The sequence below is a fragment of the Sinocyclocheilus anshuiensis genome, unplaced genomic scaffold (genome assembly GCF_001515605.1).
Source record: "Sinocyclocheilus anshuiensis isolate Anshui unplaced genomic scaffold, SAMN03320099.WGS_v1.1 scaffold609, whole genome shotgun sequence".
Taxonomy (NCBI): Eukaryota; Metazoa; Chordata; class Actinopteri; order Cypriniformes; family Cyprinidae; genus Sinocyclocheilus; species Sinocyclocheilus anshuiensis.
In genome coordinates, this window is record NW_015541011.1 from 559,174 (window position 1) to 579,734 (window position 20,561).

The 20,561-nt window shown below is 36.5% G+C and overlaps 1 protein-coding gene across 2 annotated transcripts in view; it reads left to right on the forward strand.

Moving 5' to 3' along the window:
* LOC107690364 (FERM domain-containing protein 5) overlaps positions 1–20,561 on the forward strand; it is a 128,042-nt gene that overhangs the window by 89,966 nt on the left and 17,515 nt on the right. For both annotated transcript variants that reach the window (XM_016488671.1, XM_016488673.1), the window contains exons 2-10: positions 2,835–2,939; positions 5,308–5,350; positions 6,377–6,455; positions 13,604–13,701; positions 14,806–14,929; positions 16,117–16,204; positions 18,894–18,982; positions 19,974–20,037; positions 20,194–20,285. In XM_016488671.1, coding sequence (XP_016344157.1) covers positions 2,835–2,939; positions 5,308–5,350; positions 6,377–6,455; positions 13,604–13,701; positions 14,806–14,929; positions 16,117–16,204; positions 18,894–18,982; positions 19,974–20,037; positions 20,194–20,285 — 782 coding nt within the window. The remainder of the gene's footprint in view (positions 1–2,834; positions 2,940–5,307; positions 5,351–6,376; positions 6,456–13,603; positions 13,702–14,805; positions 14,930–16,116; positions 16,205–18,893; positions 18,983–19,973; positions 20,038–20,193; positions 20,286–20,561) is intronic.

The window sequence follows — 20,561 nt, forward strand, 5'->3', positions numbered from 1 at the left end:
TGAAAGCCCGCAGGTGATGGAGATTTACCGCTGATTACAGAACCGGCTTTCTGACAAGATGCGCGTTAAATATCGCATGCGATTTATCGTGCAGCCCTAATAATAATAATAGTTTATTAACAATAATGTAAACAATTTAATTTGATTATAATAAATGTTAATATAATAATAATAATAATAATAATAATTAGATTTAATTTATAAATATTGTAATCATGTCAGATAATAATAATAATAATAATAACAATAATAATAAATGGTAGTAGTAGTAGTAGTAGTAGTAATATTTATTATTATTACTTTATTTTTTTATGAATGCTTGTTATTATATAGTCTAAAAAGGTGCTATATAACAATAACAACAATAATAATAATAATTTGATTTAATGTATAAATAACAAAAATATTATATAAAAATAATAATAATAAATAATCATGGCATAATAATAATATTATTATTGTTATTATTCTTTTTATTATTAATACTCACATTGGTGGTAATAATAAAGATTCACCTTATCTGCTTGCTGAGATTTGCACATCTCTGCATCTCTGTGGGGGTGGTCTGACCTGTTCTCAAATAGGGGCACGTCTTTCTCCTGTTTTGTCCCCTTTGGCAGTCTTATTGGGTTCCAGCAGTCCTGCGTGAAGGCTGTGTGTTTCACAGACATCCAGCCATCTCTAGGCACCCACAGAATGTTCTATTTGGCATCAGGCAGACGCATGCGCTCACGGTTCACTGCCCTCCATCTGCTCATTTACCCGAAATAGAACCATAAAAGTTTTCTACTAAAAGATTTTCATAATTGTCATGCAGAGAACTTGAGATGAGAACTGGATTTTTTTTTTTTTGTGAGATGCAGAATGTGTATGTTCTCCTCAGTGTATGTTTTCCATTCCTGTATACGTGTGTGTGTGTGAGTGAAAGAATCTCTTAAGTAGGGCTGGGTAAAAAAGATCGATATCTTGATATTAATCGATTCTCATTTTTACGGAACTATATCGATTCTTAAATCCCAAAAATCGATTAGTCTAGCCTGTTTTCAGTTAAAGGTGACATATTATGCCCCTTTTTACAATATGTAATATAAGTCTCTGGTGTCCCCAGAATGTGTCTGTGAAGTTTCAGCTCAAAATACTCCACAGATCATTTATTATATAATTTAGAAAATGCCTATTTTGAGTGGAAGCAGAAACACGCTGTTTTTCGGGCCTGTGTCTTTAAATGCAAATGAGCTGCTGCTCCCCGCCCCCTTTTCCAGAATAGAGCTGCGCCTTTACAGCTGGTATCTGCTAAAAACATCTGTTTTGGTTCTGATTATCATGTTTATCGTGCTGAAATCATGCGTTTTAAACCATATGAGTTTAAACTTCAGATATAAGGTTTTCTGAGCGCAGACATCCGAAGCACATGGACAGAAAGCGGCTGTCACAGCATATGAGTACTAAGTTTAAGTTAAAAACAAACGAGTTACAAAAGCAGTCGGTTATGTCTGTGAAGGTAAACAGCTGGGAAATAAATTGCTTGTTTATCTGTGTGGCAGCAGCAATATACAGTAGCCTTAAAGGGGTCATATGATGCGATTTCAAGTTTTCCTTTCTCTTTGGAGTGTTACAAGCTGATTGTGCATAGATAAGATCCCTGAAGTTGCAAAGACTAAAGTCTCAAAACCAAAGAGATATTCTTTATCAAAGTTAAGACTCTGCCACGCCCCCCTAAAACGGCTCGTTCTAACATGCCCCCACATATCTACCTCACTGTGTGGCAATATTAGCATAATGCGGCCCAAATGTGCATGCAAAGAAAGAAGGCGTGGTTTCAGTAACCGCAGTTAGTGTTGAAGCAGCCATGTCAGACGCTGTGTGTTTCTAGGTGAAAGCAAAAGCACTTTATTTGGCCTTTCGAAAGTAGATGCATTTAGGAATCTTTAATTCCAGAAAAAAAAAATACTGCTACAGCGTAAAGCTGTGATATTGTTTGTTTGAGGGAAAATGGATTCCGAATTCTAATGAGTGTGATAATAGAGGTGGGGTGAGAGAGAAAAAGTGACTTCAGGTTTATGGAATCTTATTTTTTTCTCCCAGCTCATTTTCTCTGTATGAAGAGTTGAACTGGTACACGGATATGGAGTAGTTTAGACTGCAGCCTAGACAAATACAGTCGGACTATGAAAACATTGTAGAATTTGTGTGCTATTGCAAATGACCTATTAAGAATAACAAAATAATGATAGAAATAATGACATAGAAATAATGACAGACTCTCAGGTTTCTGTCATGTGTGATTTCCAGGCTTGGAAAATATACATTTAAAAACTCATGAAAATTACTATAGGGAATAGAAATGTTTCTAGCTTTGCTCTGCTTTAAAATATTTAATCAGTTAGATGATGCATTTGTGGAGTAAAACATGCTGCATATCACTGTGATAAAATCAGTCTGTTTGTTGTGGTTTTTATTGGAGACATTTGTACACTAATAATGCTTACGTCTGTTTGTTACCTGGCATACAAGTAGAAATTCATCCCTACAGTCTCCGGAATTATTTAAATAAATTCTATATTATATGACTACAAAAGGTCATGGAAGAGAAATGGAAATTGCAAATCTCTCTGCATTAATATTGGATATACAGAATCTCTCCAAAGGAATTGTTATCAGAGTAATAGTAATTAATATCCCCTGCTTTCCTCAGTTCACTAAATTTTAGTTTTATTTGGCTGGTCTTCTTCAGTTCTTCCACCTTTTTTCTTTGGATCAAAAATAAACAACATGCCCAAACAAATGATAATCATCTTCTCTATTGATCATTTGTTATTCTCTTTATCTTTCAGAGGGATGCCAAAGGCCAGTATTTGTTCGACCTCATTTGCCACCATCTAAACCTACTGGAGAAAGACTATTTTGGCATTAGATATGTCGATCCGGATAAGCAACGGGTGAGTGTCCCACCATGTGGCTTGTGTCGAACAGTCCAAGGTCAACGGTAATGCAGAGCACCAATCATCTCAGCATACACATCCATAACTTCTTTATTATGAGAAAGCTCATCTGTCAGGATCCTTGAAGTGGCTTTCATTTCTTAGAGCATGTTGTTTGTGATACCTAATAAGTGATGAATTCATGTGCATTATGGGTGGGCTATGTTTGTATTGATCCTGCACCGGTCAGACTGACTTTGAGGGTCATTCAGGAGTAATCAGGGAGTGTCACTGAAAGAGACAGAGCTGATGATTGGTGGAATGAACCTTGTAGAAGGACATGTTTGAAAACTGTAAATCACACGAGTGAAGGCCCTCAGACCATTATGTGGCTCAGATTAATAGTTTTTTTCTTTAAAGGGCCAGTTACACAAATAAAGACTCTGCCATTATTTACTAACCGTCATGTTCTTACAAACATGTATAATGTACTTTTATTTGCAATAAACAAATGGAGAGCATGTTCTCCGTGTTAATTTCAGTGCAGTGAAGTCTATATGAACTTAGTTTTCTGAAGGCATATGATACAGTAGCTTTGTGTGAGGAACGTACTAGTGTTCCAATGGCCCTAAATTGAGAGAAAATGCCATCCATATTTCATGTAATCAATATCAGTATGTGTAAACATGTAGAATTGCCACTTTGCTTCCAAGATGTAAATATCAAATAAATCTAATTAGGTTTAGAAATGCTGTTATAGGTACTAGGATTGTTCTTTGTGGTTTCTGTACTGCTGCTGATCACAAAATACTGTATTAATATAGACAGTGGTTGTATCATTGTGAAAGACTAGCTAAAACATCTGTATTTAAATACATTTTATTTTAGTATTATTATATACTATCTCAGAGTTTATTCATATTTTGAATTAGCTCTTATAGTTTTAGTTTTTATTTAAATTGTATTTCATTATTTTTATGCTTTTTTATCATTTTTACAAGTTTTAATATTTCTATTTATTTTTAAATCATTTTTATTTGAGTTTTAGTTTTTTTTATCTAATATTCGTTTATTTAATTTAATATTTGTATGATCTAATATTCTATTTTAGTTCAGGTTTATTTCAATTAACAGAATTTATTTTAATTGTTTTAGTTAACAATAACAACACTGCTTAAAACAAGACATTTTTTATTAACAAAAAAATTCAATGTTTAAATACTTGGAATTTCTGTTTAGCCTACTATTTTTATTTTAGTTTTATATATAGCAATTTTAGTACATCAACTTATTTTTTATCAGTTAGTTGCCAAGGCAACATTTCTAATTTCTACTTTTTTTTATTTAGGATTAACGTTTTTCATCTAATACTTGTTTATTTAATCAATATTTGTATAATCTAATATTTTATTTCAGCTTTATTTCAATTAATGAAAATGCTTTTTTATAGCTTTAGTTAACAATAACAACACTGTTTCAAATGTTAAAAATACATTTTATATTAAAAAATTGTTAAAGGTTTACATTTTTGTAAATATGAAATGTATATTTAAAATTGTAATAAAAAAAATATTGAATTATATAAAAATCTTAAGATTCTAGATGAACATTCTGTATAGCTCCTGTAAGGAAATACAGTCTATCTCTAGAATTAGAGATCTGTGCTGATCTGTGTTCACTGGCAGTGCACAAGCTTTACGTACACATACTTTAGAGTTTCTTCCTGTCTGTCTTTTTGACTGACCCCCTTTGGTAGCTTCTCGCATTGAGTGACATAAATAATAATGAGAGCATCTAACTGATGCTAGTCTTCTGTAGACGACACACTGGGACAACCTTAGCGTCTACTGAGTGCCCACAGTTCCCTTTAGTATATTCCTAGTTGGCAAAATATAGCACAGATTAGCTGACAATACAATAATGTGTCTGAGAAATTTTGCCCAAAAAGCTTTCCAGATCACTATAATCTGAAATCAAATCCAGTCTGATGCTATTTCTAGACATTAGCCTACTGGCACTAAGACCCAAATATACTTTTTCTCAAATCCAATGGCTCAGTTTGGCTGATTTGTCTTATCTGAGGCTGCATACAATAGCAGTGATAGAATCTCAGCATGACGTCGAAGATGTGCTAATGTTTCGCACTGGAGAAGAAAGAAATGAGATGAAATTATTAATATATCTACCCTGCCCCCATCTCACACTGATATAAAATATCTGTACATCTACCCACACTGACCACCTGCTCCTGTGTACAGTAATTATGTGTTAGATGAAATATAGATGTAATAAGTGTGTACATGTGGTCTGTCAGTGTGTGTGTGTGTGTGAGAGCGAGAGAGAGAGAGAAAGTGTGGAATTAAAACTCTCTCCTCTGTTGTTTTAGCACTGGCTGGAGTTTACCAAGTCAATTTCTAAGCAGATGAAATGTAAGTATCATCAGTCAGATCTTATTTATAGTGTGCTAGCTGCCAGAATGGAGCAATTATGAATATATATAAGTTATATATATATATATATATATATATACACATTTAATTGTACTTGCTACTTAAAAGTAAAAAAAAATATTTGCCTTAGAAATAGACTGTTAAAATTATAAAACAGTGGGGAGTTTCTCATTGAAGTTACTTTCATAACAAACAGAGCACAATTGTCATGACTTCACAAGATGTGAAACTGTAATCTGTTGAAAGATTGTATAGTTGTTTGTATAATTGTTTGACCTGCATAATTTGTACTTTGGGGTCCAATTGAAATAGGGCATAAACAGCATGAATTCATTTTTAGTGTTAATTCTCCAAAATAGCATTATTATAATATTGAAGTACAAGTACAAAGTACTGTATACAAATTAGAATATACAGTGGAGATCAAAATTAGAGAACAACCTACTTTTTACAGTTTCCCGGCTTTACTCAAAATCACAGACATTTGAGAATCAACTTAAAATAAATGAGCACATTTCACTAGTTATATTAAATTCATTGTGCCATAGATTCAATAATTTAGGAGATTTTACATGATTCATTCAGGTAGATTCGATTAAAGAAATCAAGCCTTAAAAACTATTAAAAAATATTGCAATATTGTTACCATAGATGGCATTTTTACAGTGTATGTAAAAAGCCATTTTAATGATAAACATCTCAAAATTGTGTTAGATCTACATTAAAAAAACAGGAAAAAAAAGGTCAGTTGGATAAGAAATATGAACTTAATTCTGGATATATTCTGTGAAAACCGGTATATTGCATATTTATACATATTGCAAAATAGTATATAATATGTATTGCAACCTTGCTTCTCAAGTAAACTTGTTTTAAAGGTGTTTAGATTAAGGCATTACACTACACAGTATGTCGTATGTATTATATTAAGGCAGCAAGTACTAAATCCGATTAAGTTACTGATTGAGGCAGTGGTTCTCAATCATGTTAATTTTCTCCACACAGCACAACCTCCATTCACCATGTGTCTGCGGGTAAAGTTCTACCCACCAGATCCTGCTGCTCTAAAGGAGGAGATCACCAGGTATGAGCTGCCACAATGAAAGGATTCTGCTTTTTGCATTCAGTATTTAAGTCATGTGATTAAATGGCACCTGATTACAGAGCTGGCTCAGTTTCTCGCATAAAAGATAGGATTCCTTTAAGTGTAGGCCTAAAGATCTGCTTTGATTAAGCATTACAAACCAAACGGCAACAGATGTTTGGCAGCACCAGAAAGCCATTTGACTTTGCTCTGCTGGTGGTGCTTCTTTTTGCCCAATATGGCCAGTTTGCTATAGAGTGCTGCAGTGTGCAGTATTTTTGTTGGCCAACCCATAAGTTAACATCACACAAATTACCTTGCCCAAAAACCAAAAATGATTTTTCCATTGGCTTTTGGATTATTGCTGAAAATAAGCTCTGTGACTGTTAGATCAAGTCTCTATGCCAGCCCCAGACACCAGATCCTGTCCGAAAATATCAGTTTTGTCTGATATCTTAACAACTAGTCAGAACGTACTAAGGGCTTGTTGTCTGATTTTTCAGAGCTCAGACACTATATTTCTGTTTCTCACTTACTGCTAAGGGACGATGTATGGTCAGTGACTCCTTACAGATTCCTCTGAATGATACACGATTAGCCTCTAGCTAGCGAAGTCTTGGCTGGCATCACAGTGTCTCTCTCCACCTCTTTCATCCCCTTTCAATCAGTCTGCAATGAGGCCACCCAGAAATTCACACACTCGACCTGAAAAGAGTTCTTATGATACTGTGTGCTTCTTGTAACCTAATGAGGGGCCACTTTAATGACAGGGTGTGCATATAAGTAACATACATTAAATACACTGGAAATGTGTAGTTCAGGTATAGATTGATGTGTGGAGTAGGGGGAGATGTTAGTGTTTACTGTACTGTGAAATGAAATGCTTGTGGGGACCATAAAGTAATAACTTGTGCTGAAATGAGAGGAGAAGCTGGAAAGAGACTTGAAACAAGAGGATGAACACAGAGTTGAAGACAGGAAATTATATGAGAGAGAGGCAGTTAGAGAGAATGAGCAGAAAGACTAATGAGGGATGTGGCTGAGAAATAGAGGATTAGAAAGGAAAAAGACATAATTTGGAGTGAATGGAAGAATTAACATAGTCCCTGTAAGAGAAAGAAATGTATCCACCTTAAGCAAGGGTGTCGCAGCTGTTGGGATATGTGGGAGAAAAAAGTGTTTCTGTCTCTCTGCGCTTTCTTCTGCCACTCATAATTCCACTGTAAATCCATGCTTAGTCTTTCCATGTTTGGAAATTCTCAGGTCTTAAAACGAGATTATTGCTCAACACCATGCACAAATTTGTCATTAGCATTGTAATTTCCATGGCAAACAAGTCACTCATGCCCAAGCTGCATTCTAAGAAAAAATAGCAAAGCAGCACATGCTCCATTCATTCTTTAACATTGTATATATATATATATATATATATATATATATTATAATTTAATATAATATATTTATATAATTTGTTTTACCCTTTACATTTAAAAAAATTACACTTAAAAATAATATCTCCCTATAATGAGATGATTTAAAGGGGTCATATGATGCTGCTAAAAAGAACATTATTTTGTGTATTTGGTGTAATGAAATGTGTTTATGCGGATTTACTGTCTATTTTATTACGGTCTTGCATCGCGCCGCGTAAACCTAAAACCATGTCTGCATTTGTGATCGGAAAAATTACAAACTACAAGCGCTACTCTACACTGCCCAAAACTCGCGTTTGAATCATCAGTGGCAAATCCTTTAAAACGGCGCGGCCGGCGGATTCGACAAAGGAGCGTCCTGCGGGCTTGCGGCAACCACATGTGACGACCCCGGGCTTGACTCTGCTTCGTCCACGGTGAAAGCCAATCCGGCGATCCACAGCACTAAGTTGATGTATTCCCTCAGCGACCAGCACAGATCAGCTCCAGGCATGACGAAGCGGATATCGTCCTCTTTTGGAAGACCAAACAAAGTAGTTTCGCTTTCACAACGAAGCACACAGCATCTTCACGACATGGCGGCAGCAACAATACTACAGAGAGAATAAAAGTTACGCCTTCTTTCTTTGCGTGAACATTTGGGCGGCGTTATGCAAATCTTCCCACATAGTGACGTAGATATGTGGGGACGTGTTAGAACGAGCCGTTTTAGGTAGGAGTGGTTAACTCTTAACTTTTATAAAGAATATCTCTTTGGATTTGAGACTGTAGTCTTTGCAACTTTACAGATCTTCTTTATGCACCAAGAGCTTGTAACTTCAAAGCGAAAGGAAAAATTGAAATCGCATCATATGACCCCTTTAATATTAAATATTATCTTCCTGTTAGAAATATGTATCCAATTTCTGTGTTTTTTAGATTATTGGAAAATAACTTGAGTAGAGTGCATATTCCACAAAGCAAAAACAAGCATCTCAGCCCAATACTTTGCCATTTAGCTGTACCTATATTTGGCCTGTCCTTCTCCAGAACCAAATTACACTGACACGTAGAGTGTGTTTCCATAAATGGCAGGTTACAGATAAAGAAGGAAGCCGATATGTAGGCCAGAAATTGACTGGTGGCTACAGAAATTGCCATTTAGCTTCTGTCACCAAGAGAGAATTCAGGGAACATAATTGCAATTTTAGCTCCTATGGCCTCTTAAGCGAAAAGCTATTAGCTCTAGCAGGGCTGGCCTAATTTGAAAAGTTAAAGACAAGCATGTCACTCTTTACTCATGGGACAACTGTTGCACTGAAGGTGAGAAGAGCCAAGTACCAAATTGGGACTGGATTGATTAATGAATAAAAAATGTGACATTGGTGCATGAGGAGGCTTTTGAAGTTTTTCATCACATAAAGCAATCAGTATGTAAATATGTTTTAAATTTACTCTTTCCATCCCCTTAAAATGTAATCTATGAGCTCTAAATCCATAATTATAAAAAGTAGCATCTATGTTTATAACATTATATCACTGTGAGACAGATGTTGGGTCCAGGGACAAAGACATTTGGGTGTTGCAGTTTTTGACTTCTGAAGTCTCTCTTTTCCCCAACTTGACAGCTTTTGACACAGCAGTCTGCTTTAAGGTATCTCTTCACAACAATCCTGTTCTCAATTTATTCCCTGCTCTGAAAACAGCTCAATTTAAACAAATCAAAGAGAAATATTCAGCATGTTTTGTGGGAGTTTTAAATCCACATATATTTTTTCTCCTACTGTGAAATTTCACATTGCACATCTGTGTCCTTCATTATCAGCCCTCATCGTTACAGACAAATGGTGGAACATTTACATTTATTAATTTGGCAGCCTTTTTTATCCATAGCGACTTACAGTTGAGGAATATAAGCAATGTGAAAGAAAGAAAAATTTGAGTGAAAGAAAATTTCCTTGAGAGTGATTTTGTGCCTCTCTGCGATGGGACCACTAGCCGCCGCTCATTTACCGACCGCAGGCTTCTGGAGGTTGGTGTAGATGCATAGGAGAGAGTGGAGGTTGGAGGGTGCGGAGCCATTGGCAGTTCTGTAGGCAAGCACCAATCTCAAACTTGATGCGAGCCACAACTGGAAGCCAGTTCAGAGAGATGAGAAGCGGTGTGACATGGGCTCTTGGGCTCATTGAAAACAAGACGTGCTGCTGCATTCTGAATCATTTGCAGAGGTCTGATTGCACACATTGGAAGTCCAGCCAGAAGAGCATTGCAAGAGTCCAACCTAGAAATGACAAGGGTATGGACGAGAAGCTGTGTTGCATGCTCTATTAGGAAGGGTCTGATTTTCCTGATGCTGTATAGTGCAAACCCGCATGATCGTGCTGTTTTTGCAATGTGATCTTTAAAGGTCAGCTGATCATCAAGGATCACCCCAAGATTCCTGGCCAAACTCGATTGGATTATCGTTGATGAGCCCAGTTGGATGGTAAACTGGTGCTGTACTGAAGGGGTGGCTGGGAAGATGAGAAGTTCTGTCTTTGCCAGCTTGAGCTGCAGGTGATGCTCTTTCATCCATGCCAAGATGTCCGTCAGGTAGTCTGAGATCTGAGCAGGTACCGTTGAGTCAATTGGTTTAAATGAGAGGTAGAGCTGCGTGTCAGCATAGCAATGATAGGAAAAACCATTCACCTGAATGATGGGTCCCAGTAATGTAGTGTATATAGAGAAGAGGAGGGGTCCCAGAACTGATCCCTGAGGAACCCCAGTGACCAGTTGATGTGTTTTGGATACCTCTCCTCCCCAAGCCACCCTGAAGGACCTACCTGTGAGGTAAGACTCAAACCAGTGGAGTGCAGTTCCAGTGATGCCCAGTGATAAGAGGGTGGACAGAAGGATTTGATGATTAACAGTGTCAAATGCAGCAGATAGATCTAGGAGAATGAGAACTGAAGATTTGGACTCTGTAGCGCTTCAATGACTGACAGCAAGGCGGTTTTAGTTGAATGGTCACTTTTAAATCCAGTTCGGTTATTGTCAAGCTGGTTGTTCTGTGAGAGGATGGAAGACACTTGGTTGAAAACAATGCGTTCAAGTGATTTTGCTATGAAAGGGAGGAGAGACACGGGCCTGTAACTTTCAACAAATGAGGTGTAGGTTTTTTTGAAGCAGTGGGGTTACCCGAGCCTGCTTAAATACGGTAGGAAAAATGCCTGTGAGAAGAGACGTGTTGATGATGTGTGCAGATGTGCAGGGGAAATAGCTTGTAGCAGGTGTGAGGGGATTGGGTCTAGAAGACAGGTGGTAGGGTGGCTGGAGAGAAGAGACATCATCTTCTGTAAGAGGAAAGAAGGAGAAGATGGTCAGCTGTGTGCGTGTTTGCTGAGAGATCCTAGGTGAGTGGAAGTGAGAACTGACTGCTGATGGATGTGGTTTTGTTCATGAAGTAATTAGCAAAATCGTCCAAGAGGTCCTCGCTGCAGCCTGTAGCACAATGACATAGCTGGATCAGATTAAATACGTATTGGATGTTTGACGAGCATGTGCAGCATTGGATTTTAATGCGCATGCGCAAAGTGGGGCTGTCATTGAAGCTAGTATTTAATGTCAATTAAACTGTAATTAGGAGGTATAGGTACGTTTCATAGGCTTACACAAATTATATTATACTCTGATTTTAAACTAGTAGTGTATTCAAACTTTATTTAAGCAACGATGGCGTAGTTTTGAATGAAAGAGTTTGGTATGCAAGCTATGTTTATTTTGTATTAGTTTGATTTGTTTTAGAAATAAAACCCTACTAATTACAATTTAGTTTGTTCTTTATGAAAAAAATGGGGTGTAACTATTGTGTTTATTTTTTCCTCTGATAGTCAGTTCTGCCAATAATTCGTTCATGAATCAAATATTATTTTTCGTTCTCACTCTCTGTGCTATACGTGACAGAGTATAAAAGTTATAGGCCTACTAAAATATGCGGACATATTTTTTATACCTTATAAAAATAAAAAGAAGAAAAACAATCCTGTCAGTCGGGGTTCCGTATAACCGATAGACCCGTTATCCCGGGTTATACCGGGTTTTTTACAGTTAATCCCATGTCCAACAAATAAATACACACACGGTCGGGGACAAGGCATATTAACACAACGATGACCATTTCTATTTTTTGTGTGTTATATGCAAGTGAAATCCCTGGAGATAGATAGACCAATTATAAATGGCTAAAGACATCCATCCATTCCCTTACGAGAGTGCTCTCTCTCTCTCTCGGGAGACTTTTTTGAGTGTTGTATCAGACGATAGTATGAAAAGCAACTGATAAAACATTTCTTTGATTTACAGTGCAACGTCTGCATATCAATCATGTTACAGTGCTTGTTGTATCCTTATAATAATGGATACAGCACTGATGTGCTATGGCAAGCCGTTTTGACTTTTGTTCATTCTCAGGATATGAATTCTTGATATCAACAGTTAAATTTGTACTAGTTAAAATGTTAATTCTTGATATCAGGAATTAAATTTCTACTAGTAACAATTGCTATTTTTGATATCAGCAATTACATTTCAATTGATTTTGAATGGCAGCCTATGGTGACATTTAAGTAGTGAAAATACAATTACAGATATCAAGAATTAGCATTTTAACTAGTGAAAATTGAATTGTTGATATCAAGAATTAACATTTTTACTAGTGGAAATGTAATTCTTTCAATACGGCTTGCCATAGATGTGCATCCTGGCGATAGTTGCCGGTATAGACGAAAACATTGCAGATTAATTTAGACATTAAAGTTTTTACATTGTAATGTAATGTAGGTCATCGTGTAGATATGTAATGTAGGTCAAAAACCCCTGCTACATGTACTGCGTTAGACTTCACTTAGACTAAGTCGCTGTGGATAAAAGTGTCTGCAAAATGATAAAATGTATTTATTCGAGACCTACAGCGCATGCGCGTAAAATATCCACTACGTAGTGGATATAGTCCAGCTACGTCATCGTGCTGCAGGCTGCAGCGAGGACAGACTCCAATCGTCAGCAGTTAAAGAGGTGGCGGAGGGGGGCAAAGGAGAGTATTGAATGTTTTGAAGAGTTTGCGTGTGTCTGATGCGCTGTTGATCTTGTTATGGAAGAAGGTAGTTTTGGCAGCGTAGACTTTGGTGGAAAATAAAGATAGCAGTGACTGATAACCTACTGAGATCAGCTGAATATTTTGATTTGCGCCATTTTCTCTCTGCTGCCCTGAGTTTAGTCCGATGCTTATGGGGACATCAGTTAACCAGGGGTTGGAGGGAGTAGCACGTGTTGTCTGGAGGAATTAGGACCGATATTGTCTAGGCAGCTAGTTAGGGTAGAAAATACCATATCTGTGGCACAATTCACATCTAATGATGCGAAGTGTGCAGGGGTGGGAAGAGAGGATGATACCACAGAGGAATGTTGAGAAGGAGACCTTAGGTTTCGTCTAAACGAAACTGGCAGAGGGGTTGGTGGTGCAGAAGGTAGATATAAATTAAAAGTAATAATGATCTGAGACATGCAAGGGTTTGACCAAGATGTTATCTGTGATACTATTGCGTGTAAAGATGAGGTCGAGTTGGTTACCTTATTTATGGGTATTTGTGGTGTTTAACATTTTATTTACATAAACAAAAATGTGAAGGACAATGGAATACATGAGGTATTTTCTCACTATGTTTGTCTTCATGTGCTCACTCCATATCCTGGTTGCAGGTATCTCATCTTCCTGCAGATCAAAAGAGATCTGTACCACGGTCGTCTCCTCTGTAAAACATCGGAAGCGGCCATGTTGGCAGCTTACATCTTGCAAGGTAAAGTAGAAATAGAAATAGATATAGAAATTAATACCTAATACAAAAGCTGCGTGATGACTACCATTCAAAAGTTTAGGGTCAGTAAGATTATTTTATTCAACAAAATGGTGAATAGAAATATATCATAGTTTCCACAGAAATATTAAGAAACCCAACTGTTTTCAACATTGTTAATAATAAGAAATGGTTGTAGAGCCACAAATCAGAATATTAGAATAATTTCTGAAGGATCATGTGACACTAAAGATTGGAATTAAGGCAGCTGAAAATTCTGTTTTGTTAGCACAGGAATAAATTACATTTAAAACAAATGGATTTAGAAAATAATTATTTTAAATTGTAATAGTAGTTTTATTGCATTTTACAATATTACTGTTTTTACTGTATTTTTGATCTAATAAATTAAACTTTGGAGAGCATACTGCCCCCAGACTTTAGAATGGTGGTGTATGCTGTACATGTATGTACTTCTAAGGACCCAAAATTATAATTTAATTTTAATTATTGCATAATTTCAAAATCGAATTTATTTCTAATATACATTTTTGGAATCTTTAAAAAAAAAAAAAAAATTTATTTGCATACTTTTTTCCTTGAAGTTCCAACATTATTTTGAAACCTAGTATAAATAAATGAATGAACTCAAATCAAGTTCTAATCTACAGAGATGTTTGAGATTCAGTCACATGAGAAGGGAAAATAGCGTCTCTGAGGGCAGGATGCACAGTAATGTTCTTTGACAGGTTGATCAGGGGCATGCTTTGGACGACACTTTTGAATTAAAGATGCTCTGTTCCATTACCTCAGAGCACAGAGCAATGGTCAGGACTCAGGGATGCTTATGGGTTTCAAGTGCAGAAGCAAACGGCATATTGAAAATGCCACAAAACCCCACATCGTACCTGCAAAGAGAACAGATGGCTCCCAACACTTCCATTAACAGAGGATGTTTATTAAGACAACACGTTAACATGCCCTAAAATGCATCTGAGTGACATGGTTGAATGATGAAAGATTGATTTATGTGTCGGCTTTACTGCTGAGGTTGGACTCTATGAATGGTGGCATGATGAAAGATTGATTTTTATGACTACTTTGCAGCTGAGATTGGAGACTATGACCCAGGAAAGCATCCAGAGGGCTACAGCTCCAAGTTCCAGTTCTTCCCCAAGCACTCAGAGAAGCTGGAAAGAAGGATTGCAGAGATTCACAAGACAGAGTTAATGTAAGTGTAACCTTTCCCCTCCTTGTTCATTGCGTATGGCTCAGGAATTATGGAAACGTCTCTTAAGAATTCCCTTCTGTCTGCTGCTTGTACATTTCTGTGCTTCACTGTTGTGAGTGATGAGGGTTAGTGACAGATTTTCGTAGTGTACATGTCCTAATTTAAATAATTTCATTATTTCGTTTAACATTTTTTCTTGTCTTTGTTCTGATATTTTTGTGTGACAAAATCAGTAACACTTTACAATAAGGTTCAATTCTGTAACATTAGTGTGAAATCTTGGCCCTCATTGTTATTGGTCAGATCTGCTGTCAAAGCCGTAGGCCACCACTAAGCAAGCAGCACTTTCTCTCCATGTTTACATGAGCAAGTCCAATTAGCTCACTGAATGCCCTTGCTGATAAACTGCCAAACAATCATGGGTTTAGTGCTGGATTTAGTCTATTAATTACTTGCAAGGTTGTAATTTGTCTTTAGAAGCTCTTGACAATTCTTTAATGGACAACACATGAACATAAGACTTTTAGGAAGCTACGGTCACACCAAACTTGATGATCCACCAAATAGGAGCATGATTACTGCTGCCCTCTGGTGGTGTTACTGTTCTGTGTTGAGAGCCGTCCTATCAGTGTTATTGTGGAAATTATGTTGGAAATGTAGAGGCTGCTTATTTAGATCTTTCAAAATGATCTGGTAAATCAATCCTTGAGTCTGTAAGCAGCCGCTTCCTTTAAGTCTTAGGGGTTGCTTTTCTTCTCTGATTTGTGTTGAAATACAAGCCAGACGGTCTTGTTACATTACATTGAATGGACAGTGCTGATTAAAACATGAATTGGTAAGAGGTTTCCTGGAGTGATGATACTTGAACCGTCTGGTTGGTTTGGTTTTGCTTTCTGTTTAGTGGCCGCTAGTCATTCAGGTGTAAAGTGCCAAAATAGATGCATTTGTTGACATTCAAATTGGCATTATGTTTCTAGACAGATGCAATTTTTTCCTTTTATGTTATAGTGATTTTCCACTTTGCAGGATATGTTGAGTACAAAAACCACTAAGAATATGGATCCAGTCCAATACCAATGGCACCAGTGTATTAGTCCTGAAATGTAATTGGTGACTCTGCTATGCTGTTGCTGTGGTCGTTTCACCATTGAATGACACAGACGGTGTTTTAATGTGTTGCTTTGCAGAGGTCAAACTCCAGAAACAGCGGAGCTGAAGTTCCTGCAGAAAGCACAAATGCTTGAAACATATGGTGTGGATCCTCATCCGTGCAAGGTTAGCTGGCTCTATCTGACGCATTTACAGATGGCATCCAAAAGATATTGTGTAAAAATTTCTCAAACTTTTATGAACCAAGAGCCCTTTCATAATGTCAGAATGTTCAGGAAACACAGAAAAGATTCCCATTCAGATGCTGCAAGTCTCTAGAAGTCATGTCAGACAGTACAATTTCATGACTTTCATGAAAAAACTAAAAAAATTAATTCCTGGTGATGTACTTCATTACTCACAATCCTTAAAGGGGTCATATGATGTTGCTTAAAAGAACATTATTTTGTGTATTTGGTGTAATGAAATGTGTTTATGTGGTTTAAGGTTCAAAAACCACATTATTTTCCTCACAATGTACATTATTGTTTCTCCTCTATGCCCCACCTTTCTGAAACGCGTCGATTTTTACAAAGCTCATCGGTCTGAAAAGCGAGGTGTGCTCTGATTGGCCAGCTATCCAGAGCGTTGTGATTGGCTGAATACCTCAAGTGTGTGACGGAAATGTTACGCCCCTTACCATACTGTGATGCCCTGTCCGGCCGGAGTGACGAGACAAAAACATGAAAACCCATTATAAACGAGGCATTTGTTGCATCCAGTGGGGACATAATTACGGATTATAATGACTTATACTGTCTTTTTACGCGGTGCACCGTCCACGGTGAAAGCCGATCCGGCAATCCACAGCGCGAAGTTGATGTATTTCCTCAGCGACCAGCACGGATCAGCTCCAGGCATGACGAAGCAGATATCGTCCTCTTTTGGAAGACCAAACAAAGTAGTTTTGCTTTCACAACGAAACGCACAGCGTCTTCACGACATGGCGGCGGAGGCAACAACAATACTACAGCGAGAATAAAAGTTACGCCTTCTTTCTTTGCGTGAACATTTGGCAAAACGTTATTCAAATCTTCCCACATCGTGACGTAGACATGTGGGGCGGGTTAGAGCGAGGCGTTTTAGGTAGGCGTGGTTGACTCTTAACTTTTATAAAGAATATCTCTTTGGATTTGAGACTTTAGTCTTTGCAACTTTACAGATCTTCTTTATGCACCAAGAGCTTGTAACACTCCAAAGAGAAAGGAAAAATTGAAATCGCATCATATGACCCCTTTAAGAGAGATTGAATGATTAAAAGTCACAATAAAGACATTGTTACAAAGGACTGCTATTTCAAATAAATGCTGTTCTTTTGTTGTTTTTATCACAGTTTCCACCAAATTTTAAGCAGCATAACGGTTTTCAACACTGATAGTAAATAAGAATTGTGTTCTTATTTACAAATCAGCACATTTGAATGATTTCTGAAAGATGATGTAATCTCGAAGACTGAAGTCATGGCTGCTGAAAATGTAGCTTTGCCATCACAGGAATAAATTACATTTGAAAGTATGTTGAAACAGAAACAGTTTTTTTCAAAATGTAATAATATTGCACAAGATTGCATTTTTGTGTGTGTGCCTTAATAAATAGTCAAATAAATGAGCAACTTATTGAGCATAAGAGACTTCTTTCAGAAACATGACAAAAATCTTACCACTGCAAACTTTTGACCATCAGTGTATATACAATTTTTTTTTAGCATCAAACATATATATGAATGCTTATAGCCACAGACTTAATTTAGTTCATGAATTTATAGTCAGTAGTTTTATGTATTATGTCATGTATAAAACCACTGATATATGCTGTGGTTGATTTCATTAAATCTTTGTATGTGGGTCAAAGACGAAAAAGGTTTTAAGCATAAAAACAATACTGCTTTAAATTGTTGTTGTTTTTCCAAACAAAAAAAAAAGTTTTCTGTTTCATGTAATTGTATTTTTGTTTTTGTTTTTCTGAGCAAAAACAAAAATATCATACATTTTTCCCTGATTTACAGAAGACACCCACTAAAATGCCATTCAGTGTAACAATCTTGTCAGGCATATTTCCAATAAAAATCAATTTATGACATATTAAAATACTAATTACTTTCGACCCAAATACTAATTAATTGTTATTTTACATTTTTAAAATTTGCCACTATCCTAGGTTTTGCCCATTTGTCAGTAAGAATTTTTTCTTATTTAAAACCCAATAAAATTTAATATGCTCACTTATTCTTTTATATATTTTAATATGTACACGTCAGAATAAGCATGTTGTTTGAATTTTTACATAACTATAAGTGTTACACTGAATGACAATGGAACATTATTTAAACCAAATTTTGACATTTTATTCTTCAAAAACTTATTTGAAACCTTAAATGTAGACATTTTACTTGCATTTAATGTGCTTTCTATGGACATAAAATCACTTTTGTAAATTTCTAACATCTTAACGTCTTTGACCCATGTATATATTCTGCAGATTTATGGATAATGAGTGGGATAATTGCAGCTTGAATCAAGGCCATTACAATAATGTACTAAAAAGTATCCTCTATATCGCTTAGTTCTTTCAGTGAGGTTTTTTTTTTTTTTTTACTCGTTTGTGAAACGTCTATTGCCAGTATAATCTCAAGTAAAAGCCCAAGACTACCCATTTTGCTGCTGAACGTCAGATAAAGTAACCCTGAAAACAAAAGTATGAAGGTTCTGTTGTTATGATCACTTGCTGTACTGTGCTGTATCGAGTCTTCCTACTCAATGTCTGCTTGTTGAGAAACGAAGGTGACGTGGTCCTCCTCTGTCGCTCTTCATGACAGGATGTATCTGGTAACCCGGCTTTCCTCGCCTTCACTCCGTTCGGTTTTGTCGTGCTTCAGGGGAACAAGAGAGTCAATTTCCTCAAGTGGTGAGTGACTAATACTTGCCTCTTTTCCCTACTGAACTTCTATTGATGTATTCGGGGCTGAGTAAACACAGACATGCATGCATGCATCGTGAAGCTGAAAATAATGAGTCATTCTCGCCTAGCGACGGGCTCTGGGTATACAAGTCACAGCTGGTTTTATTATATTGTATTATACGTTCCCAGCCAAAAGGGCCCGGCCATCTGCCTCTTTCTGAGCCATTAGAGCAGACAGGTGTCCAATTATCCTTCACCTGCTCTCCATCCAGAGGGCATGTTTGAAGTCATCTGGACACAACAAGTCTGTGAGGCCTGGCCATACAAAGAAAAGAGAAATGCATAAAATACTGAACCATTGTTCTGCCTGTCCTTTGTCTCAGGGTCTCGTTATATGTGGTTCAAGCTGTAGTGCATGTATGCTTCACAGATAAAGTAAGAGTGAAGAAAGAGTGCAATTATTTCATCTTTGTGTTTATTTGTGAGAAAAAACAACAAAAACAGAATACTATATATTTATAGAGTTTTTCATGATGCACTGGAAAAAATGGCTTGTTCGTTTTAATTAATATAATGAGCTCATGTAATTCAGTTTGTAAACATTTTGTCAACTTAAATTGATTTAATGCATTTTGGAATGAGACTTCATGAATAATGCATGATAATTGTTTACTGTAATAGCATTGTCTATAAGTAGTATGTGTGTGTGTTATTATATATATATATATATATGTGTATGTATGTATGTATAGATAGAAAGATAGATAGAACAACATGGTCAGTGATGTTACATTAAAAATCACATCATTTTTTATGTATTATTCATGTAATCTCTCTCTGTTCATAATCATTATATTATAGTTACATAATTTACAGTTATACAACCACATAATATTGATTTTTTATAGCATTTATATATTATATATACATTATAAACATTCTGAGTTTATATACATTATAATAACCTAATATATGTATTCTTCTTCCACTTGAACAGGCACGAGGTGACCAAGCTGAAGTTTGAAGGAAAGACATTCCATATATATGCAAATCAGAAGGAGGTGAGAACATTAATTACTCCAACATTGGTGAAGTCGAAGAAAATTACAATATACCAAATTGTCTTATGATAATGACACAGTCTGTGAAACTTTAATAATTCCCTTCAACGACAGTGCTGCAATAGTGCACGTTTAATGACTTCTTGTTATGCACAGGACAAAAAGATCATCTTGACATTCTTCGCACCAACTCCAGAGGCCTGCAAGCACCTTTGGAAATGCGGTGTTGAAAATCAAGCCTTCTACAAGTGAGTTTTTTCACTCCTGCTTTTTTCGAGACACATATATTTGTTTGGTTAGACAGGTGAGATGCTTCTTAAAGGGCAACTGCACAATAAACAAGTTCCAGAAATAATTTGTCCCTTTTTAGCTCTTCCTAATTGCGAATACTGTCATTTCATCTCCCCAGAGCATGATATTTAAGACTGGTAAATAAGCTGACTAAAGCCCTATTCGGACGGGACTAATTTTCTAAATGACGCTTGAGTTACAGATCTTATCACCTGACATCCATGATTCCACGT